Below are 24781 nucleotides of genomic sequence, written 5' to 3'. Positions count from 1 at the left end.
CCTTCAACCAATGCTTCAACCCTTTTCTAGTTTCGCAATAACTGCAACGTCAATAATACGTTGACATCACAGAATAAAGGCAGCAATCCTCTTTTCACTGATATTTTAATCTCCTTGATGTTACGCGACATTGATTCAACATGGAAAACGGAAACATCCCGCATTTAGCTAGGCTGAATTAAAAGAGAAAGATTTTCAAGAAAGAGCAGAGAGGTTTTTCTTTAACGTGTTTCTTGATATCTGGTATTGATAGAGCGCAGTGTTGCTCCCAGCACAACTGAGTAGTGAGTACTGACGCTCGACAGAAGAGATCAGCCAGCTTTATTGATTTTGTAGGTGAGCTTCGCAAAAGTATTTTTTGTGTGCTGTTGTATGTATTTCTCAGTTGAAATAGCTTTCACTTGACGTTGAGGCGATGTTGTGTTGATTCTGAGCAATTCTCGGAGTTACTTTTTCATCGGGAGCACAGTAATAAAGAGATAGTTTGGCTTTTGCTATTGGAGCTTGTGCTTATTATAATCTTAACTTTGGCTTTGCTAGTTTGACAGCTCAGTTTGAAATCGCCGCAGTAGAATATCACATTGTCGACGTGTTGCTTTGATCTGCTGAACGTAACCGTTTTTTAAGCATTGGTCAAAGTTCGATGCTTATCCTCATACTTTCGCAAGTGAACTGTAACGGAATTTGTTGGCCTTCAGCTGAGAAATGCAGGTTATGTTGGACTAAGCCTGTTCGAAACAATTTTGTTAATCTTTTGCTTTGACAAAGAATTATTATCTAGACTCTGGTATCTAGAATCTAGATCGTGCTTTGATTAGAACTCTTTGAAAGTGTTGTTTCAAATAGTTGTAAACTGCAGAGCTAGGCTAATGGTAGCCTATTCGACACCTTTTTCTTCTATACTTCATAAAAAACCATCATATTCATAGGTATTAGGTTATGATAGGCCTGTAGATGACTTTTAGCATATATGTGGCTACTTGAACTTATAGAGAATGACCAGCAGTAAGAGGAATGATTAAATAAATCTTTTTCTGTGATCATCGAGCTGTAGTGCACTTCACTGATTGTAACATCCGTTCATCTCAATTCTCAACCGTATGCCGGGATTTACAGAATTGTTAATAAAATATGAAAGGACTTAAATGAAAAGATGCACTAGTTTTTTTTAGGATCACAGATACGGAGATACCCTTGTAGAATTTACCGCCTGGTTATGGCGCTGTAAAAAGTTTTTTTTGCAAAGAGCTCAACCAGCCTATGCGTCAGCAATATACGCCACAAACTGCCAGCATAAGAAAAATGTTTGGGCAGGTCTATAAAATTAATCACAAAGGAAGTGCAAACTTTTACTAGTGTTATTAAAATCAAACGTCATGCAGTACCCAATATAATTATATATCTGAAGGTTTGTCCCCTGACTCGTCAAACCAAGGTCAAATAATTTTTTTATAGCAATGCTGTTGTGTCATTATAGACAACGTCATGAAGGAATTTTGTCATATTGCAGGATTCCAATGCAGCGAAATTGTTTCGGTACGCTACCGTTCCAGTGGCGTACCGTATTGTAGGGGGTTCCGGGGGCATGCTCCCCCGGAAAATTTTTGAAAAATTACACTCAAATAATGGATTGTAACGCTTTCTGGAAACACTTTTAGGGTAATATTTGTATGAAATTTATTAGCAGATAAACAGCTGTTAACTTATTAAAGGTAGCTCTTACACACGAACGGGCAAAAACTGCGGCTAAATTGGAGAACACCAACAACTCAGCTACACAAAAACTCAATAACTACACAAAAACCCAACAGAGTAGCCATTCTGCAATTGCTTCCACAAATTAGTTCAAAGAAACGTAAGTCGCGTAAATTTTGCACGATTTACGATTTGCGAAATTTATTGGTGTCTTTCTGTGTGTCTGAAACAAGTGTCCTTGGGGGTGTTAATAGCCAGATATCTTGGAAGACGTTATAAATTCCTATAACTTTATTACATTTTCAACAAAGGGCTCAACTTCAGAATCCAAACTTGGAAAATTTGGGGGGACATGGCCCCTTTCGCCCCCCCCCCCCCTAGCTACGCCTATGTACCGTTCATGTCGAAACCGTCTTTGTCGTAGCCTACTTATCGGCAAGTTGGGTTCTTCTCATTGTAGCTTATTTGGTTAGGATCCAAACCAGTAAAACTTTTTCAGCTCATTAATTTCACACGAGCTAAATCATGAACGAAATCATGCAGGTTCTGCTTGCAGACTTTAGATTGTGTGGCAATGCATTTTTATTAAATTGAGTGACAATTTGCTCACAAATTGGATGACATCTTATGATGTATCATTTATCTTATAAGATAAATGTGTTTCTCGGCAGTCGAGTGTAACAGGAATTGACAGCGATAGACACGTGTTTCGCCCATGAGGCTGGGCTCATCGGTATTTTTTTTTTTTTTTTTTTTTTTAACCGGTATCGGTAACCGGTATTCGGTATCGCACAATTAATTAATGGCACATAGTTCTCAACCGCTGCTTTTGTCAGTCAATTGAATCCTTACCTTTGTGGAAAGGAAACGACTAAGCTCACTGTCGCCAGGATGATCGCTCCTTCTCAACTATGAGATAATTATGTTGCTTATTGAGATATCAATTGACTGGTTCACTATTCTTAGCTTGATAAAGTCTCAGTGAAGTTTGCTTTATATGACGGTAAGATAAATACTTTTCGAGGCCGTAATTATTTCAATCGTCCGTGACTGCTTTTACGTCGCTGGTTTAGTCGTCAACAGCAGAGAAACGATGAATCATATTGTTTTAAAAAAATTAGTGCAGTTAATTCTGACTTTGGCGTAGCCTATATTTTATTTCAATCTCATTTGACCTTATGCAATGTTTGAAATCGTATTTAACGCCACGCTTTTCCAACATTGCAACAAACTTAACAATGCTCCAAATGATTAGAATAAAAAGTAGTCTTGTTACTTAAACATACGTAATTTATTTTAAAGCATTGTCACGTGATGTCATCTCGTGTCCAGTGCCGGATTAAGGGTCTGCTGGCCTGTAGGCACATTTTATAAGTGGCCCGAAAATCAGGGTTGCCAACCAAAAAATTAGAATTAACAGTGTTGCAAAATCGTTGTTGCAACTATAACACAGGGTACCGTGCAAAAACTTGGTTATATGCCTAACCATGGCAACCTGGAGATACGGCATGATTTGTCACATTTTGATTACAGCTACCGTACTGCTAGTGTTTGACTGACATTTTCTAAGATTTTTTTACTTTTTGCTGTTTCCTAATGATATAAAAGCTTTTTGTTGTCTTGGAAAAGCAACAGCAAGTGAGAAAAAGTAAGTTGAAAAACGCTAAATCAGACTGTTGTTGAAAAATTAACAGTCTGACTAAAATCTTTGAAATCAAATTTTCTTTGTTTTTCAACACGTGAGGATGTTAAACCTATTGTGTCATCTGGGTAAAACAGCAAAGAAAGCGTAAAAATATAATTTTTAGAAAAATTTATTCAAACATTCCCCCAAAGTTAGCAAAATCTGGAAATTTCTGCAAAATGTGACAAATCAGGCCGTATCTTCAGGTTCCCATGGCCTAACTAAATAACAGTTCTTTGCGCTTTTTTGCGATTGAAAACGCGTTAACTAGTTTTTGGAGGTCAATCTTACGGAGTAGATCGCTTTCAATACACAAAAGTGCCAGTGTGCCAAGACGATGTTGACACATTGTTGATCGTTTAACGTCTTTAATTCGTTTCAGTTGTGAAGCGAGCGTTCCCCCGAGCAATTCGTAGCCATTGGAAAATAATTATTTTGAAAACATGACTAAATTTCTACTGATTTTAAAGTGGCCTGGATTTTTGACTGGCCTGTAGGCACGTGTCTACTTTGCCTAATGGTTAATCCGGCACTGCTCGTGTCCTGTGTTTGCCAAGTTCGCAACCATGTTTTTTCCGTTCAGTTTGTTTGTTTTGTTAGCAAAAAAAACATAATTATACAAAAGACAACAAACACAAATAATTCGCACAACAAGGATGGTAACGAAAGACCAAAAGTTCACTAATGTCAACTACCACATCCACTACGTGAAGCACACGTGTGTTATGTTTTTTCTTCTCCATTTATTACGATTTGGAGAGACCAAAACGTAAAGATCATTTCATTTTGCAATTAACAATCGACATTTAGAATTCTATTACTTTCAGCACGTTTTATTTGAAAAATGGCTAAAATTCTTCAAGCAAGTGCAGTCGTTTGTGGAACCTTGGGCTTGGTCTTTGTCATCGCAGCAATGGCGACATCCGGTTGGATGCGGGTAAGTTGCAAGACTTTTGTTGTTTTTATCCCTACTTCTTTGCTGCTTGGTGAAGTGTAACCTATCTTAGCGGAACCACCTTGGCAATGGCAGCATTCAAATGCTCTATACTCTATGCAACGGTGGGCAAACTGCGGCTCGCGAGCCGCATGCGCCTCTTCAACATAAATTTTGTGGCTCTTGTATTGAATCGTAATATTACAAAAAAATTAAGATTTTTTCCTATAAATATATTATCTCAGACTGTCAACCAAGCAGTGGCGTACCTAGGGTAGCCTGTAGCAGGTATGGCTCGAGCCACGGGTGCCACATTGATAGGGGCGCAAAAATCGGTTCGTATTAATAAAAATTTGTGACTTAGCCTACACTGTCTTCAAAATCTACTTTGCGGCCAATACAACACAAAGATCAAAAAGTTTACTGTAGCCATTGATACGCAATGGAATTGTGACGTTGCAAAAGCAACATTGTGCTTCTGGCTCATTTTGCGTTCAGTCAGCAACAATTGGAGGTTTAGTAAAGTCGCTAAGCAGCGATTACTTGAAGCTTAGAAGTAGTACCGGAACTTACCTATTCATTTTTACAAGAATTTATAACTTTGTAAAATCAAAACATTGTGCAACCTTGACAAATTAACACTTGGAAGAATTAATTCGCACAGCATTAACAACTTATCGTCCAAATTTTCAGAGATTAGTGAGTCAAGTACAAAACTCATATGGATAAACAATCATTGTGTTTTTATTGCTGTTATGTTATGTCAACTGATTTTGCGGCTCGCTGGTGTTTATGGTTTATTCGCGAGCGGCTCTTTCTTTGAACAACTTTGCCCACCCCTGCTCTATAGCATCATTTAATAGAAAAAGAGCGATACAGCTACCTGGATGTTATCCCAGGCCGAAGACAGTATTCGCTATAGACCAGTGAGGTGTACCCTTCACACTCGCCATTATGGCTATCCAATCAACAAAATGTTTTTTGGCGGCGTAGTGTAGAAAGGATCGATAGCGATAGACACAGCTTTCGTCATTAGGCTGGACTACTGGTAATGCACCACTAATTCGTCCCACATGGTCTAGTATCGATGGGTGTAAGTTAGTAAGCTGCTTACCAGTAGTCTATGTTAAGGTATGAATACTGCGCCCCTTCCTGGTGCCCACACCTGCCTCATCGACCGGCCAATCAACGACGCATTGCGTACTGTGACTGGATGCCTGCTACCTACTCCAATAGAATACCTGTCACTCCTTGCAGGCACCCAACCTGCTGAGCTTTGTGGAAAGGGAACCATTATACACCTGGCTCGCCGGGCAGAAGATCTTGACTACTTGTTCTACGCAAAAACTCACTGTTCCACCTTAGGAATCCTCCCGGCGATTAAAGTCAAGACACCACTTTGTACCAGCTTCCCTTGAGTTGTTTAGCGATTACACCACCAGTGCAGCACATTATATGGAAGATACTTTGGACACAGCATGGTGTGCCACCGATTCCAAACTCAATGGTTTTATATTTTACCCGGTGGCGTGCCCCCTGGTATGGACCTGCCCCGGCCGACTTGGCTCAAGCTCAATACAATTCGAACAGGAGTCGGTCGCTTCCATTCCAATATGTACAAGTGGGGTCTGGCTTTTTCATCGGTCTGCGAGTGCGGCACGAAGGAACAAATTGCTGACCATGTCATTCTTGAATGCCCCATTTACCAGGCGCCAAATGGAATGCGTGGCACAGCAACACTGGACGAAGCTACACTCACCCGGCTCAATGAAACTTAAAAATGACTATTGTCTTGATTATTTCAGAGAAGCAAAAGTACAAATTTTGTTCCAACATTTAAATTTTAGACAGATTGTTGGTGCAAAAAACGATCGCTTTTTTCATTCGTTCATTTTAAAAAAACAAACAAAAAAAACAACGTTTTTTTAAACAAACGACCACAATAAAAGACTCACATCTGTAGGCTCTAGGCATGTCACAAATCAGCAAATTCAGTTTAGGAAGCCATGACCAAGTAAGACCGACGTGAACACGTAAATCTCATTTGCTGATTTGGCAGCAGCTGAAATATAGCCTACTTGCTGAGTTGTCATATGCCGACGACCTAATATTTGTTATTAACTCTGTCCTCAAAGTAGCTTCTGGTGCTGGAAAGGTAATGTAAAAGTATTTTTAGGGTTGTCTATCTGTGGACAAGTTAATGCAGGCGGTGTCATCCATGAACGACCAAAGTGCTCCACAAGCGAATGATAATGTGATGAATATGTTACGAGGCCAGAAGCTCTGCTTCGAAACAGGCTTGTTCCAATTGAGCATGTCCTTAGGTTCCATAATCAACTACAAGATCTCAATTTCATGTGAGTCGAATAGTTTACACTTAGCAATTACTGTTTGCAATGCTAGTTGAACTGACCAGGCTATTGAATTGTTGGCCAACTTGCTACGTCCAGCAACTGCGTTAGAAGCCTAAAGCGGAAAAGGGCATGAAGCCTACAGCTCTGATGCGATTCAGTTCAAACCATTGCTGTTTACACGGTTTTTAGCATCCTCAGCACATGTTTCATAAAAAAAGCAAAAATAATTACGATCGCTTTCACCCGCATAGCCCCGAGTTAGTTACGGCTTGTATCTTGTTTGTAAATTTCTCCTCTGTCCATAATGCCTAGAACAAGGGTCTCAAACTCAAATTGCTCTGAGGGCCAGATGAATAACTTACTTGTAAATTAACCCGAGAGCAATACCTTTTTTACATTGCGGAAAGTTAAGCCTGTCTCCCTGGCCCGTTCGTTATTGTAACTTTGTGGACAGATCATGCAGAGTTTCCGATCAGTGCCGGTCTTAGGGTATTTCAGGCCCTGTGTGGAATATGCTTTGCGGCCCCCAATGACAATGACTCAATTCAGTAGCGTAGCTAGGTATTTTGAAAGGTGAGGGGGTTTTGACGGCCGGCGGGCGAAGCCTGACGGCGTGCTCGTCGAAGGCGACACCCAGTGGTGGGTTCTGGGAGGCTTCCTCCAAAACATTTTGAAAAATAACTTTGAATTTGATGCAATCTGAAAGTATGTTCAACAAAAAATTGGGTATGAATATTACTGTAGAATGGTGCTGTCCGGTGGCATAGCAAAAGGATAAGATCATGTTTTCTTTGGCATTTTTCGGAAATAAAGCTGAGTCATTATGTTTTCTTGTTGCTAACTCTTGGCTGAGATATTTGAATGTTTGGTGTTGGTAAAACTCGCTCTTTTAATGTAGTTTCGTTTAAAATAAGGCAAACTTTATTTTAAAGACATACCGGAAGGCTACTTGCTTGCGAATCGATTTTTTTCCATTGGAATGACAAAAATAACTGAATTTTCTGAGTAAATTGCGGGCCCTATGCGATCGCACGGTTTGCACATCCTAAAGACCGGCACTGTTCCGATCCACACTCTTTTTCCACAGGTATATCGACTGCCCAAGTGCCCAGCCTGGCTCTCGCGACTTAAGCTGATGGACCTCCCCCGGGTGCATCGCCACCTTAAAGTCATCACGCTCCCCGCCACCACGGGTGTGGTAGAGACCTGTTTTTTGAAGTCTTTGACCTGGCTGTGTTTACTGTGCTCTTTTCACCGTGTCAATCCCTTTGAAACTAAACTGTGCGATGTTGACAGGGCTGTGTGAGCACCATCTTGCCCCCCCCCGAAATCCACTAGTGGGCTTCCATGTTTAGTGCTTGCTCTTAAAAATAGAACCAGAAAGCGTTTAGTGCTGCAAACTCTTTCAATGTAAGGAAAAAATTTACGTTTATCATATTAGCAAAGAGTAAGATTTTGTAAAAAAAATAGTTAATAGGCTATGCCGACAATGCACAGGGGGATCTAGAAAAAAATTGGGAAAGAACCAGAGTTTCAACAAAGTAAAGTTGATATCATAAACGAACAATGCAATCCAAAACTTGACGTACAAATAAATGAAACTGAAAGAGGGTATGGGTCGGCTTGCTATATCACGTTGGTGTTGGCATAGAAATAAAACTTTAAATAACATTAAAAGAAATTGCTTCATCTCAAAAGTCGTAAAAATGTACCCGCTGGCCATATGTTTGAGACCCTTGGCCCTAGATGAAAGATATTTTTGAAAAACATAGTTGAGTGAGTTTATATTTCAAACTATAACTGCAACAAGAAAACGACTTTGCTAAGAGATCGCGTTTTGTACTTTCAGTCAACGCAATGGATCACTTCATCCAAGCTACGGCTGGGCTGCTAATCGTTGGAACAATTCTATTAGTTCCCGCTATTATTCTTGTGACACTCGGTGCTTGTTCTGACTCGATGAGCGAACAAAGGAAAAATTCTGCTCATACTTGCACTCGAATCGGATGCATGATCTTTGTCATTGCAGGTAACAAACTTCTTAATGATTCGCTATCGCTAAGGTACCGCAGTATAGTCCTATCATATAGGCTAATCTTAAAATTCCACAAGTACAGATAGAATTACCTGTTTTCACCTGATGGTTGCTGTGGTGGTAGCGGTTTCTTCGGCTGGTGTCGTCGTCGTCGTTCGCATGAAGCAGAAAGTTTGTGGTCAGCCGAATGGAAGGCCTTGGAGCCAACTTTTCGTCAGATCGTCAAGTGTGCGGAGGCCTGTTATTCCATTGGGAGAGGAATAGATGGGACTCCCAAAGATGATGTGGTTGGCTGTTTGCTCCGTCGCACTGCACTGACACGCAGCAGAGTCCCTTATGCCCCAGCGTGTCAAGCAAGCATTGAAGCGGCCAACTCGCGTTCTTAATCGGTTCAGTGTCGCCCACTCCCGTCTCTGAAGCTCAGAACCAAGTGGGAGTGAAGAGGCAGGAGAGACATCGAATAGAACGAGGCGAGACTTTATTTTTGGTACAGTGCTCAATCCCTCGGACCAGGCATCTGACGTGCTGAAATCAGCGAGCTGGAGTTTTGTAGCATGCCTTACAAAAGGGCACCGTGATGGTAGGCGTTGTATGATTGGGACATTGAGATTGTCGTGGTGTCATGATTGCGGTGTGTTGAGTTTGTGTACTATCAGACGTGGTTAACTGGTTAATGTAATTGGTCGATTTAGTGCCGCAATTCTTCTCACTCGGCACGAATGTGCCCCTAAAATTTGGTCATGCTTGAAGAAGAATTTTCAGCCTATGTATGGTCAATTGGTCAACCGTGCCGAGACGGAAGAATTACCACATTTAATCCACAAATTTCATTAACCACGTCTGACAACAAACAAACTCAACACACAGCAAGCAACCATGATAGCAGCCTCAAACCGAAGATAAGAGCCCTTACAAAACAGCAATAAGCCTATTCTAACTCGGAATGGCCCGTTTCGGTGAGTCCAATCCCTATTCGATGATTTTTTCAATTTTTTTTTTAATTATCGGGTACCATAGCCTAATTATCATTGCCGTTTTAGGGTTAGTGGTTAGGATTAGGGGTTAGAGGTTAGGAACTCACCGAATCGGACTCACCGAATAGTAGCAGATCCATTCTAACTCCAGCACTGTACTTGTCATAGCGCATCACTAGGGAACTGTTTCGAAAGCTAGTAAAAATTCGCTGCTACCACAGTGAACCCGCAGCATCACGCTGAAGCAGATCGTTCTATCTGGTTTGCCTACAGTTGTGAAATAAGTTACAATCATGTTGTCAAAAGGGAAACTCAATCTATTATATTATACTAAACTACTGCAATCCAAACATTCCGTTGCAATTCGATCTTCAATGCTGTGAGAAGCTTACATTGAAGTTGTGTCGTAATTGGCAGCATGATGTTATAATTTATACTGTTCAAGGGAAGCAGCATTGATTAGTGACGTATTGAAAGGACTACAAGCGAGCCAATTGTGTAACTAATTTATTTTGGTCTCAATAAGCAAGTGGAAGCCCTGTGTTTCCGTTTTTTGGCTTATTGCTTTTATAAATCTCAGCAACTATAATGTAGGCTAAACATGTATTGATTTTCACTATAGTGTTGAGAAATGAAAGTAAACGGAACTGAAATTATTTTTTATTCATTTAGCACTTGTGATCGGCGCTGGATCACTGACCTACACAATTCCTCAAAGCAAAACTGTGCATAATCCCACTCGCTTTATGCAGCAAATATATGTGTCGATGTACAAGGGAATGAGCGAAATGATGGCCGGAGGAGGCGGATCCACCATGAATATGAACGAAATGTTTGGCATCCCAGAACATCAGCCTGGTGGTAATGGTGGCGATCAATCCTCCATGTCTGATCTGAAATCTTTGCTTAAAAACAATGAAAACGTTGACCTTTCTGAAACTGGAAACTCGGGTGTTAAAAGCAGAGGAAAGCGGCAAAGTGAGGATTACGTTTTTCCTTCCAGCAAGCCTATAAGTGGATACGCACCAAGGGAAGACTTCTCGTCTAGCAATAACAACTATCAGCAGATGCAACAAGCAATGATGATGGAAATGATTAAAGACTTGGATCCAATGTATGCATACTCATTCTTCATGGCCTGGATCAGCTTTGCTCTGGTTCTTTTGACAGCTGTATTAACAGCACAAGCGTATCGAAACATGAGACTGTACAACTCAGACAACTACCGTGTTCCTATGCTTTAAATGGACCCTTTGAAGAAAAAATAAAGCAAATTCAACTTAACTGATTGTATATGTACAGAATTAACAAACTTGGAGAACTATTGCATAACAAAGGTTACATCCGACACTTTACAGATTTGTGATTATGAAACTCAGTCTTGCCTGACATGTCACTTGTTAACTTCCATTATTGTTTATATGTTTGACATTTCAAGAACATCATGTAGCATAAACGTGTGAATAAGTTATTGTCGTGTTTTTTTTAAACATTACATTGCAGAGACTAAGTTAACTGCGTCAAAACTCATAAGGGCATTTCAAAGTTCGGAAAATTCTTAGTAAAATCGGCTTTGGCTGCATGAAAGCTTTACACTACAGCATTTGGACAGAAAAATGCGACGTTATTAGAAATCTCACGTAGCAGACATGTCGCCTGTAAACTGCACATTTTGTCAATTTATTGTTAGAATCAAGTTTATCCATTTCTACAATTTAATGTCTCTTGTTCCCGTATTGTGAATAGCTTTAGCAATACCTATTAATTCGTTTCATAGGCATAAGTGCATGTACTGTATAGATACGGTTTTGAATCTTTATCCTCGGATTGATAAATCCTCGTGAGGTTATTACCAGGAAGTTTTACATACTTGTAGAAGATTTTGACGCAGGGCCCTTATATGTAAGACTTGTCCTTATTTTGAACGGTCAGGCCTTAGAAAACTTAAATGTCCTTATTTCTAAGAAATGTCCTTATTTTCGACTTGCGTCCTTATTTTGTCCTATTTTCAACAATTACAGAACTTCGATCGTTTTCCTCTGGTATCCGGTGTTACATAATATTCTAAAATTAGTCTAATCAGTTTCCCCTAGTCATCAGAATTCTTCAACGCCAAAGTTGGAGTGTGTCTTCTTGACCTACGATCGATGCCAGGCTAAATCTCGGCACAGATCACGAACTTTATTCTCTCCTCTATTCAAGAGAATGGCCTAGACATGAAACAGCTGTCATTCTTTTGTGCCGATAATGCACCAGTGAATTTTGGAAGATCACAGCATAGTGGAAAAAACAACGTCTTCTCTCGTCTCAAAGAGCAAACATTGCATCTGATTACAGTCGGCTGCCCTGCTCATATTTACATAATGCAGCAGAGAAGGGATCACAGCGCCTCACACTCGACATAGAAACAATCGTACTGAAGATTGGTATCTACTTCAAAATCCAAACTGGTAGAACGTTGAGGCTCAAGCATTTCTGTGAGGAGCTTGATATCAACTACTCGACTCTACCAACACACACGCCGACTCGATAGACCACACTTGATGCTGTACTCGAGCGAATGATCGATCTCTGGGAACCACTCAAAGCGCATTTTCTTTCGCTGAAACATCCACCAAGAATATTGGAGGATTTCTTTAAATCAGAAGAGTCACTGATCATCGTATCATTCCTCCACGGCGCTCTCTTGCTCTTTAATAAACCACTGTTACTCCTGCAAAGTCAAATGTGTTGTTTCCAGAACTGGCAGAGATAATTGAATCTTGCAAGATCAAAATATTGCAACGCCAGTGTTCAGGGTTTTTCGAGCGACAACAGACGAACTACAAAGAACAGTCGATAAAGAGCATGCTAAGGTTCTGAAAGCGAGCTTCCAGGAGTTGTACACCATTACCAAAGAGTGTTCTCTCTTGTTTCGGCGCAGTGGATCAAGCAAAGGAACAGACTTAGTGAAATGACAGTCAAATCCCAGCTACAAGTAAAGATAAACCTATACCTGAGCTGCCGTGAGTTCCATGAAGCAATTTCTAATAAGGAGTTGCTAGAGCAGATTGCTTCTGGCAAAAAGTATGGAATGTGATATGACACGGCTCGTATAAATACAAAGTAGCCTATGTCCAAAAGCGTTTTTAAAATGCTAATCTAATTTTTCGGTTGTCCTTATTTCTGGGTCTATGTCGATGGCAACCCTGCCTATACAATTATCTTTCCTCCAATTTAAATCACTAGATTTATGGAAGTTTGATATTGTGTCTGTCCGTTACCCTATTTTTCATGAATTTGTGTAGATTGTAATTAGGGCTTTAAATAAGTTACCAAGGCTGTCAAAGATGACTGGGTATATAGTCACAAAGGGAGGGTGGGAACTAGCCCTAGCGCATTAGAACCCTCTTCATAAATTGAAAAAAAATTATATGTAAATTTTTTTTTATTAAGGGAACGCCTCTAATGAAAAAAAAAATTTTTGAAGAAAATTATATTTTGGACGGAAAAGTTAGAGAATTTCATCAGGATTCTGAATATTATGGAAGTTTGAAGTTAAGTAGAAGTTAAAAAAAAATATGGAAGTTTCTCCACAATTCCAATTCTTTTCCTGTTAAATTTTAGAACTAGTGAAGCTACCACGCGACCCAAACGTCTAAAATATGCCAGAACGATGATACGATATGCTGAAAATATACTAATAGTAGCAACAGAAAAACCCTTTCTGGTTTTATATATTTGTGGTATTTGTAGCTGTTGTTTTGGTCATGCTTCAGCAGTTACAAATTTCCTGTATGTAGAACGCCCATAATAATAGCCGATAGGTTACTGGCATAGGTACTCAGCTTGCATTGACGATAATGTTTTAATTTGCAATGGCTAGTTTACTCATTTGGATAGATGTTGTATTGAAAACAAACGATACGATATAACATTCTTAATTTCTTAACGTCGCATTTAATGCCTTACGTAGACGACGTAGTTGGCTTACTAAACCCAACGAACTACACGTATTGAGGGTACGTTCAGTGGCGTACGCATGATTTTGTTCCGTGGGGAGGGGGGCATTCGATATAATTTGACTTTTTTTGTCAAGAGTTCCCTTACGCTACTCTATAGTCTGACCAAGGTTTAAGGTAGCTTATCTCAAGTTATCTGTTCGTGAAATATAGACTCTCGCGGTCTTTGCGTATCAGTGGCGTATATTCAGGGTGTTCACTGAACACCTTGAACACTTTCACTGAACACCTTCACTTTCACTGAACACCCCAAGAAATCCAGAAAAAAAGAAAATTTCCATCGGTTGTCGTTGTGGGTTGTCGATGTTGTCGTCGGTGCAAAAGGCATTCAAAGCATATAGCAGTGGCGTATATTCAGGGTATAGTTGAGAGTCAAATATTATATTGTATCTCAACATGGTGTCATGAAAACAAAACTAGCCTACATTTAATCCTTTACAGTTTACACTGCAAGAAGTCACATACCACGTACTATGCGGCATTCCAGCTTGACGAAAAAGGTTTCATAGCTGTGACGTCACACTTGAGGCAAGCCTCAAATCGTAGCTAAATCGTTCATGATGATTGCTGGGCGACTTAGCGAAAGAAAAAGGCACGCATAATGCAGTGTATGGAAGTTTTCTGATCTGAAGTGAGGCAAGGCTTGGCGTTGCCTCTCCTCGCGTATTTCAACGATTTTGACCACGTGAACGCTCGATATGAATATCGCCACAGAAACAGAAAAAATTGAAGCACAGTTTGGGTGTAGAAACGTAAAATTTGAGTCAAAGGGGTACGACTACAGCAATTCACACAAATAAAAGCACCTAAAAACGTGCAATATTTACTACTTTTTAACAAATAATATTTATTCTGTGATAACCATATCTTTGATACAAATTTTGCTTTGCCAGATGGTGGCAGGTGAGGCACTGCCTCACCTGCCTCCCCTAACTGCACGTCCCTGCAATTAACCACATGAAAAATACAGAGATTGCAACTTTCATGTGTAAATATTCAAAAAAGCTACTTTCCACAACATTCAATGATAGGCTATAATTATGTGTAAACAATCAGGTAGCCTAACAACAAGAAGTAATTCTCCTTATATTCCGATATATTGCAGAATTAACACTTGCAAACAATCAATACGGTACATGGGAGTGGGACCAACAGTTTGGAGCAAGCTTCCCCTACTATAAGAAATGAATGCAAAACTGTAAAAGACTTTAAATCAAAAATGAACAAGCTAAATCTTCCTTGAAATAATCCTATAAGTTATAAGTAGGCCTATTACATGCACCAAACTTACTAATATATATATTTTTTGCCCAGAAATGATAGGCCAATGTGTGTAGATTTATTAGCAAAATAGTAAGGTTGTAAGTAGCCTACTCCTACTGGCCTTCTGGTTCTTGTTTTTTTTTTGTCCACAGAAGTTCTACAGAGTCTGCAGAAGTTTTTCCATCCTCTTCGACCAATCGCCATCTTTCGGTGAAGTGGTGGCCATGTGCTCCAACCAGTTGTTTTATATCAATATCTTGGACTGGATCGTCATGCTATTGTCTGATTGTTTATCTATTTTTCTAACATGCCGAATTGGATTTTTTTTTTGTTATGGTTTAACCCTATATGGACAAATTTATCGTTTGGTTAAAAAAAAAACTTTTTTTTCTATTTTTTGAAAACATTTTAGTCCAGTCAAAACATGTTGTATTTAAAAATTTTTTTTTTCGAGTTCTTTAATTTTTTTTCAAACGTAGCAAATCTGTTACGTCAGGCACATTCGCACTACCTACAGAATTTTGAAACGTAGCAGATCTGTAACGTCAGGCGCTCTAGCAACAAAAGCACACAATAAACAGCAACAAGCAACTAGTTTATTTTCATTCAAACAGCTCAAAATTGTTCATTTTTTGTAGAATTTCAAAACAGTGTTTCGTTTTGTCTATGCAAAGGTGTTCTTCACACTTCTAACAAAAGTATAGGCAGCTTGTCCAGCCAGACATTTTGCATAATCCCCTTTCTTTGTAAATATATATGCAAACTTCTTAGCTGTTTTTCCGAGACGTTTGGAAGGGTCTAACCATAGATATCTTACATATGTAAGATATCTATGACCATACTATGTAAGATATCTATGGTCTAACTGGACCAAATACAAATAGGACTGCTCCACAATAGCTTCATCATATAACAGTTTGAAGTAATTGGCTGATGATGAAATGTGGGTCAGACTGTTCACGCACAGTGGTCATCGAAGGGGTGTTTCTCATGGAAGGACTTTTTCTTACACAGCTCCAAATTGAACAGGGTGGTTTGGTTGTCCTTGGTGGTGGATTGATGGATTCCATTATGCCTTTATCTAAAAATAACAAGTTGTAAAAGAGTAAGGAAAAATACTACAAAGCTGCAGTATAAAAGTAAATGACAAGAATCACTATTATTTTCCATTTACGAATTTGACATAGGCTACATATGCAATTATGCATTGTACAAACATTACCTATTGTGGGATTGAGAAATAAGTGAGACATTTTCAAACAAATACAAAACTCAATGTGGCTCAAGAGAGCATGGTGGAGAGTCCTTTTTACCATCAGAGTATATATCAAACACATCAGTTTGATAGTAGAGAGGTATGATTTATATTTTTAGTTGTCATCGCCGTGTGGGTCTCTGGTTATCATTATAATATGGAATGGATTTTTTTTGCAGTACATGTAAGTTTCTTTTGTGACAAAGTCCACTAAAACTGAGTTAATGCTTGGTTATATGGAAGGCCAGCCATTATACGTGTTCACTGATAGTGTTTATTTGTATGAAACTTACCTGAATCACTAAAGCTGTCATCTGGCACATCAACAAAGGTAGAAGGGTCTACTACTGGAACATTCTTAGTGTCAGACTCCAAAATATCAAAACATTCATCTTTTCTTTTTCCACCAACTGGTCTTGTATACCGATTTTTTCCATAAAAAGATCATGCATTCATTTTGCACCTATGAAAATAAAACTTTATTGATAACAAATCTAACAAAACAAAAGTTTTGAGGTCAAAAAAACAGTTGCATGATGGACGAAGTCAACAGATTTGTTACGTTTGAACTTAGGATGACTGTAGCATATATAAACATCATTTATGAAATATCTTATTCTTCAAAATTAAAACTTATGAATGCTTTTACAGTAAAATAAATTGCGATAATTTGAAACGTAACAGATCTATCACAAATGTCCATATAGGGCGTGTAAAACATACGGTAACCCAAATTTATCATATTACTGTGACATGCCACTACTACATCCCAGCTGGCGATGCCTGTCGTTTTTGCATTAATTCAACGTTTGCTAACGTTGGATCAGTATGGAGGTGACGAGTTTAGCTGACTATGGTCTAAAATTATCTCTTTATCAACGCAACTTTTATCAAAGCACGCTTGATATCTTCAAGACATAACTTCTCTGGGTATAATTGAATTTCCGCAAGATGATGATGATTTTTTTGCTAGTTTGTTTTATTTGTTTTTGTCATTGTTTTCATGTCGTCAAGTTATAGCCTATCTGTTATAGTCGTCATTTTATTTACGTTGATTTTATGTAACTTGTGACCTGCCTCACTACATAATAACATTTAGCGTTTTCTGGTACAGACGTTGGAATTGATTACCACCGCACAACGCTTGTAATCAATTAAGCGTTCTGTACCACGTTCCTTAGTTGATTGTTTTGCGTTTCTTTCTTGATATATATTGAGTTGTTTTTGTGCACATAAGTCAGTAAGTAACAAACCAGCTCAGTGGCCGAGTGGTTTCGCCTTCGGCTCTGGTGCTGGTAGATCTGAGATCGATTCCAGGTCGGGTCAAACCGAAGACTTTAAAAACGGTACCGATTGTGTTCTATCCTGCATAGCGCAGTGAGAGTGAGTCGGGTAATAATGTGATAACATCGTAAACCTGATATAAATTGAAAATGAGCCCTGTCGCTAAAAGACCTTAGCTGTTGTAGAGCGACAATAAATAAAACCATAACATTATTAGTAAGTAACAAACCAGCTCAGTGGCCGAGTGGTTTCGCCTTCGGCTCTGGTGCTGGTAGATCTGAGATCGATTCCAGGTCGGGTCAAACCGAAGACTTTAAAAACGGTACCGATTGTGTTCTATCCTGCATAGCGCAGTGAGAATGAGTCGGGTAATAATGTGACAACATCGTAAACCTGATATAAATTAAAAATGAGCCCTGTCGCTAAAAGACCTTAGCTGTTGTAGAGCGACAATAAATAAAACCATAACATTGTTATTATTATTATCAGTAAGTAACAAACCAGCTCAGTGGCCGAGTGGTTTCGCCTTCGGCTCTGGTACTGGTAGATCTGAGATCGATTCCAGGTCGGGTCAAACCGAAGACTTTAAAAACGGTACCGATTGTGTTCTATCCTGCATAGCGCAGTGAGAATGAGTCGGGTAATAATGTGATAACATCGTAAACCTGATACAAATTAAAAATGAGCCCTGTCGCTAAAAGACCTTAGCTGTTGTAGAGCGACAATAAATAAAACCATAACATTATTATTATTAGTAAGTAACAAGAGGTAAATGATTTTCTGACTTGGTTGGCTATCGCTACAATTATTATTGTTTATTTTATATTAAACGTCTGGAAATACAACACTATCTATTTTGTGAGTCGTGCAAGGCCTATGGTGCGTTGCGCTTGAAATGGCTTTGCCCGTGGTAGGATTTCTTTGTGGGGTTTTCTTTGCCTGCCTTGCTCTTCTTTGCCATGAGCTAAACGCATCAAGACGTGTTCCCCTTACGACCATCAGCACTCTTGATAACGCACCATGGCCGATCTTCATAGCAACTGTCCATACAAATCTTAAATATATCAGCTAAAGCTATGTGGGCTAATAAAGCTATAGCCTAAATATATGTTATTTTTGTTTTGTAACGTTTTATTTTTTGTTTTCCCTTTATATCTTAAATTTTTCTGAAGGTGTTGCGACCGTGCCAAATTTCTTTCAACTCAATAACTTACTTCGGTCTCAAGCACGTTTTAACGTTCGCGTTTTGTCGCTTCTACCCTTTTCTCGACCTTTGCTATGCTGACGTGTATTGTTTTGATATGATGGTCAGAAATAAAAACAACTGATCTGTGTTCACTGAACACCCCAAGAAATCCAGAAAAAATAAAAATTTCCTTCGGTTGTCGATATTCTAACATCTTGCTGCATGCTGATTGCCTTCTTTTCAATTGCAAAACTTGTCCCCTTCTAATTTTAATACTCCAACGTTTGAGGTCATTGCCTTTAATTTTTTTCGGTCATACCTTTAAGCTGGGTGTGCACTGAGGTGGGCACTTTAACAAGCAGATTTCTAATAATCCACGCGCGTATCCAATCCAACCACGAACCAATGAGATGCTACTTTATCTGCTATTGTGACCATTCCAGCGTTCAGCCAGAGAATTAATAATTACTTTGAACTTTGTTTGGTAATTACAGAAGAAAAAAGAGCTATGGCAGAGGTGGGAATCAAGCCCACGTCATTGTAATGACTACTACCGCCCTAACCCAATGCGCCAAGCCAACCGATGGCAAAGCGATGATTTAATTTAGCTAGAATTTGCGTTTTTCCTTTATTCTTCCTAAACGCAATCTTGATGACGTCATGAAAAGCGTAACTTCTGATTGGTTCGTGCTGGATTGGATATCTGCATGTTAAAGTGCCTACCGTGCACTGACAGCTTGGTGAATGCTATTTAAAGGGATACTAAAGGAAAAACCTGACTTGGCGATTTTCCACGTTCTTTGTGTTTAACTTGCTACCATAAAACGATTTTCAGTAAAATTTTGCCCCATTGCGGTCTGATCAGCATTCTGCGCGTAGGCCTACTTTTGTCAGAGCTTTCAAAACCAGAATGGGCCTGAGCAGCGAAGCGTGCGACTGTACTGTCTACGTAATAAAAGACGAGCAATCAGCTGATCACGCAACAGTTGTTACTGCCGGCGATTTAACTGTAGGCTATGTATGTGTGTAGCCTAGGTTACATCAAAACATCAGATTTCAACGTCAAAACATCAGACAGTTTGCTCAAAACCTCAGATCTGATGTTAAAACATCAGATGTTGTAACGTGGCTTTTGTTATTGCTGTCTTTTATTACGTATTCTCGAGCTGTGTTTGCACTTTTTGGTCATTTTGAAAAAAAATGAAAAAAATGAAACATTGGACTTTGGGCCTTGCCAGCGCCATTGAAAACAAATTTTATTCGGTAATTTTTTTTTGAAATGTATTCTTGAATGTTCAGTTTACTCATTTTAATGCTTAATTCCCGTTTGAAAATTTCATTGAGTATGCCTTTAAAATAAACAATTAAGAAAAATGACGTCACAAGGCAGGGAAAACAGCAATGGTTTTAGTTCAGCCAGGCTGTTCACTCGCTGATCTGAACACCTTGGCACGTCATTGGGGGAATCCCAGGCAATAGCAAGTTTTAGCTTGTTGGATTAGAGTTTGAGGTGATCAGAGTTGGAAACAAGATAAGATAAAATGTTTTTTATGCACCAAGTGCCAGTAAATTAGGACTAGCTTGTCTGAATCTGCAACAAAGCTTATGGCAACAGCCAATATCATTGATGCACCATTCTAAAACAACACATCTATTCGTTTTGTAATTTACATAGCAATCGACTTTCTTTTCTTGTTTATTAACGAGTTGCTTTGCTATTGTTTTTTGTTTCAACTTTCACCTGTTTGTTTTTAATTCGCTTGTACATTTCTCAAGGTGTTGCGACCGTGCCTAATCCTTGCATGAAGTAAATCATTTCCATCTCGAGCACGCTTTAACTTTCGCGTTTTTTCAGACTCCTGCTGTGTTATGGCAAGTAATATTGTTCGTTTTGATGATCGGAAATAAAAACTGAACTGAAGTATGTGACTTTAGAAATGCAACTTAATGTTTGATATTATTAAGTCTTTCATTCAATAGGCGCTGTCAAATAAATATCTATTTTGTATTCTTCTCCATTCCGACAACATTAGTTTTGTCAGTTCTGTTCATGTTCAGAATTTGTGCTGAAAATGCTCTCAGAACGCACCAAATTCAATGTTAATTTTAAAATTTTTCTGGGGGAGGCCTCCCAGACCCCCCGCAGGCCCCGCTGTTGCTTTGCCGTCACTGAACACCCTGTCAAAGTGGTCACGGTACGCCACTGCTGCGTATGTCACTGTACAGATACCGATTCTGAATATGAAAAGCATGATAATAGGCCTAAACGGAGAAGTAAAAACTAGGGATGCGAAACTTCATCCGCTTTTGGCTTATCCACAACACTAGAAGGGTTACGTTTTTTTCTAATTTACAAAATATTTTACTTTTTATGGGTTATATAAGAAGAGTTAAGTTGGTTTTAAAGTAATTTAAGGTTTTTAGTTGAAAGCAAGCCTGCAGTAAAGCGTAAAAAATGTCAAATTGGCAATTGACCCTTCTAATGTTGAAGGAACAGCGGAGTTGCGCGTCCCGTAATGTACCGCTCCTAGTAAAAACCATAATAGTTCGATCATGATAGGCAACGTCATAACATTAATTAAAACATAAATCGAACTACTGTGTGAAAGTTTAAATATCGAATGCAATTTTAACTTTAATCAAAAATTACCGCACTCTGAACAATAGAACGAAAAAGAAGGCCTACCCTAAACCAGTGATGAGCAACCTTTTTGTGACTGTGGACCATACAATTTTTTTAGAAATATCTGTGGACCATAGCCTTTTTTTTATATCAGATTTATAATTGTGGCTTAAGTTTAGAAAAACAACATATTTATAAGTAATAAATTTAACCAAACAATTATAAGTAACAATTGACCAAATATCATAAAATTTTACGTCAGTGACTGCCTTATTCTTGATGTTTGTCACACATTAAGTCATAATTACAAGTAAAAGTTTGATTCAATTTTAATCTTACTGTACCACGCTTATTAATATCAAGTCGGTTTCTTTTTTTACAAAAAATGTTATTAATCACAGAAAATCCAGCCTCAACTAGCCATGTTGTTGGAAAGGATATGATGAAAGATTGTACAATTTCGTAAATTTATGGATTGGAGTTCATTATTTCAGTATAACCAAAAACACCTTCTATTTTTATTTTTGTAGTAAGCTGAACATTTTCTTTCTTGTCTAACAGCTCTTCACATATTTTTGGATCAATATTTTCATTTGGTTCAAAGTTTGAAAGATCAAGAACCCATTCTGGGATATCTTTTTCCAGAATGTCTTTAAACCGTCTCTGACAGTCTTCATGGAGACTTTCTAAATGGTGGTAACAAGCGTTTATACAATTTTCTGAAGGATTACTGATTTCTAAATTCTTGAATAAAAATGTGTTTTTCTTTTGAAACAGATTTTTCCAATACATCAACTTATTCATAATTTTATTCACTTGTTGATTCATTCATATCAGTTTGTATCCTCTGTGGATCCTTCTCTGTTATCATGGGCCAATCCTATAGATGTTTGCTGGTACACACCTTCATTTTCTTTGAATTTTTATTCACGAAGCCCTTTATTTTCTGGATGGTTTTCACTAAGTCTGATTTTCTTTCTTATATTGTCAGATTAAGTTGATTGATAGCTTCGAAAATATCACTAAGATAGATTTTTTTTTATAACAATATGGAAATAACTTTACCGAAAGCGTGTGTGTCTTGAATTATTTTATCTGTGGACCACCGAAAATTCTCTGTGGACCACTTGTGGTCCACCTGGACCACGTTGCTCTTCACTGCCCTAAACCACTCTCAAACAATAACATATTTACACTACACAATAACGCTGAAAAAACACGCTCAGTAAGAGACTAAGAGTATGTAAAGCTAATAAATCATTTAATGGACAATTGAAAACTTTGATTAAGATTCTCAAAAAATGTTGCTTTCAACTCTGGTTTCTCTCCAAGCGTAGCCTACCGGTACCCATGAAATTTCATATCATATTACTGGCCTATTTCAAGCTTTGATACACCTAAATTTCGATAAATGTAATACGTTTTTGGCATGCGAGATTATATTGACTAGATTACCTATAAAAGTTACTTTGGATATTTAATTATTTATGGTGGCCCATAGACCTACCAGACAATAAACAAACTTGAATTACAATAGACGCAAAACGGTTTGCATGAAATCTTACGTAGGCTATAAAACGAAAAAGATAGTAGTGTTTTTATTTATCGTCCATCAATAATGGTGAGAGCAAAATAATGATAAGCCGGAGTGCTAGGACTAAATTCACCTGATTAGAAACGAAACCCGGAATCTAGGCTAATGCGTTTGCACGAAGGTGATAAACGCAACGTACATAATCAAATAAGTAATTTTAGACAAAGTCCAATCGTGGATTGTTATTGCTAAACTCTGTTATTACGTCATCATAGTTTAGCTCTAACTCCCGATGAACGTACAATAATGCCAGTCCGTTGAGACGTTCTTCTCCCACTGTAGATCTCAAATAATTATTTATGTCGGCTACTTTAGAATACTGAAAGATCTCTCACTCGTAGCTGTTGTTACTGGTATAGTTGCAAATATCTGTAGCAACGTTGCGATGTTGGGGAACGTTTTTAGGTCCACTGCGGCTTTGAGAGCATCAATAACTTTATCAGGTATAGGCTACATGAACTGTTTCGCCAATGGATTTGCCATCTCAAATATTCTACTTTGACCGAATCTTTTCCACATGAAAGAAAAGAGCTGTACGTGCTAACGTTTTTTTTTTTCAATGGCTTTAAATGGTCGACTTGAACAATATTTCGGTAGCAGAGATGAAGTGAAAATGCAATAGTTGTTTGAGAGCTGAATCGTTCTCGCAATTGCAATACGCTTCTGAGGTAGTATTCAGAAGGAGTGTCAGCTGGTACATTACTTCTCTGTTTTTGAAAGCGAGCTAATCTCGGTATAGTAATGGCTTCACCGTATAGTTCCTCAGATTGGGAAAAAATAAAAACATTGTTAATTGCTTTGACAGTGCAATCCAAAACATATTAAATGTCTTAATCTACGTCGTTAACTACTAAAACATTTTTAGGGGGGGGGGCATGCCCCCCCCCCATGCGTACGCTAGTGCATGCTGGTACAATGGTATTGCATCAACCCAGATCAACCTATGAGAGCCTTTTTTAAATTTCATTTCTTGACCATTTTATTGAAAAAAATGTGTATAAATATTTTCGCACACGAGTAACTTTCAATTTTTCTTTTTTAGGAAAGTGACATTTTAGAGAAAAAAGCTCTCATAGGTAAGCTATTTGCATATAAGGTAGATCTAGCACTTCATAACATTTCTTGTTGCTATATGGTGCTGGTAGTGAGAAACAGTATTTTGTATTAGCATGTCAAAAAATAATTATTGAAATATTGTCTGTGTTTGAAGGAAGCTCATTGCATCAAATTAAACTTTTATTTCATGAGACTTGCATATTCAGAGGCGTCTTTTCATGCCCTTTTCAGAAATATATGGTATGTGGGGGTTCCTACAATAGTTAGCTTATCTGAGGCAAGCTTCTCAGCCATCAGCAAATGTTGAGATTTCATTAGAGGTGTCCCCTTAAAAAAATTCCAATTATAATTGCGATTCGTTAATGAAGACCATGTTTTAAGTCAGGGAAATATCAAAGATGTTTGTTCTAACAATTGTTGGTTACTCGCTGCAAATGTCATTGACAAGTTTTGATTGCAAGTGAAGAGAGAGTAACTGTCAAATGTTATTCCAAAGCCAACATATCAGGATCAACATGGAGATGGCCAAAGGATGAGGACATCCATGATTACCCTATAAGTGATGTTGTGCAGGCTATAGCCACTCCACACCTTATTCTTGGAGGAGAAAGAAATGTTTCCTTTTACATACCAGAACTTCATTACATTTGGGGATACCATGACTCAAATTGTGTGAACTGACTTTAAAAAGTCGTAAATTTCCATGAATTAAAGATAATTATTAAAATAATATTAAATATTAAAATAATTTTTTGTAAAAAAAAAAAACTTTTTTTCAACCAAAATTTTCCAAAATTGCAAACCATAATCTTTCCTATTCGGAAATAAACATTTTTTTCCATC

At 38.3% G+C, this 24781-nt stretch overlaps 1 protein-coding gene across 1 annotated transcript; it reads left to right on the top strand.

Moving 5' to 3' along the window:
- The first annotated feature begins 317 nt into the window (after positions 1-317).
- LOC145777587 (uncharacterized) lies at positions 318-11710 on the top strand. Its single transcript, XM_082589005.1, has 5 exons — positions 318-336; positions 4207-4316; positions 6490-6670; positions 8517-8696; positions 10349-11710. Exons 2-5 carry the CDS (start codon positions 4224-4226, stop codon positions 10918-10920), a joined length of 1026 nt encoding a protein of 341 aa, XP_082445131.1. The 5' UTR covers positions 318-336; positions 4207-4223; the 3' UTR covers positions 10921-11710.
- Positions 11711-24781: the final 13071 nt, after the last annotated feature.

The sequence above is a fragment of the Aplidium turbinatum genome, chromosome 9, assembly GCF_918807975.1.
Source record: "Aplidium turbinatum chromosome 9, kaAplTurb1.1, whole genome shotgun sequence".
Lineage (NCBI taxonomy): Eukaryota > Metazoa > Chordata > Ascidiacea > Aplousobranchia > Polyclinidae > Aplidium > Aplidium turbinatum.
The sequence above is the reverse complement of the archived record's forward strand: the minus strand, read 5'-3'. Positions and strand labels throughout refer to the sequence as shown.

Excerpts from the sequence above, each read along its gene's own strand:
- LOC145777587 (XM_082589005.1), top strand. The coding sequence starts at position 4,224 with ATGGCTAAAATTCTTCAAGCAAGTGCAGTCGTTTGTGGAACCTTGGGC. Across the intron at positions 4,317-6,489 it reads CGACATCCGGTTGGATGCGG|GGTTGTCTATCTGTGGACAA; the intron begins GTAAGTTGCAAG and ends AAGTATTTTTAG. Across the intron at positions 8,697-10,348 it reads CATGATCTTTGTCATTGCAG|CACTTGTGATCGGCGCTGGA; the intron begins GTAACAAACTTC and ends TTATTCATTTAG.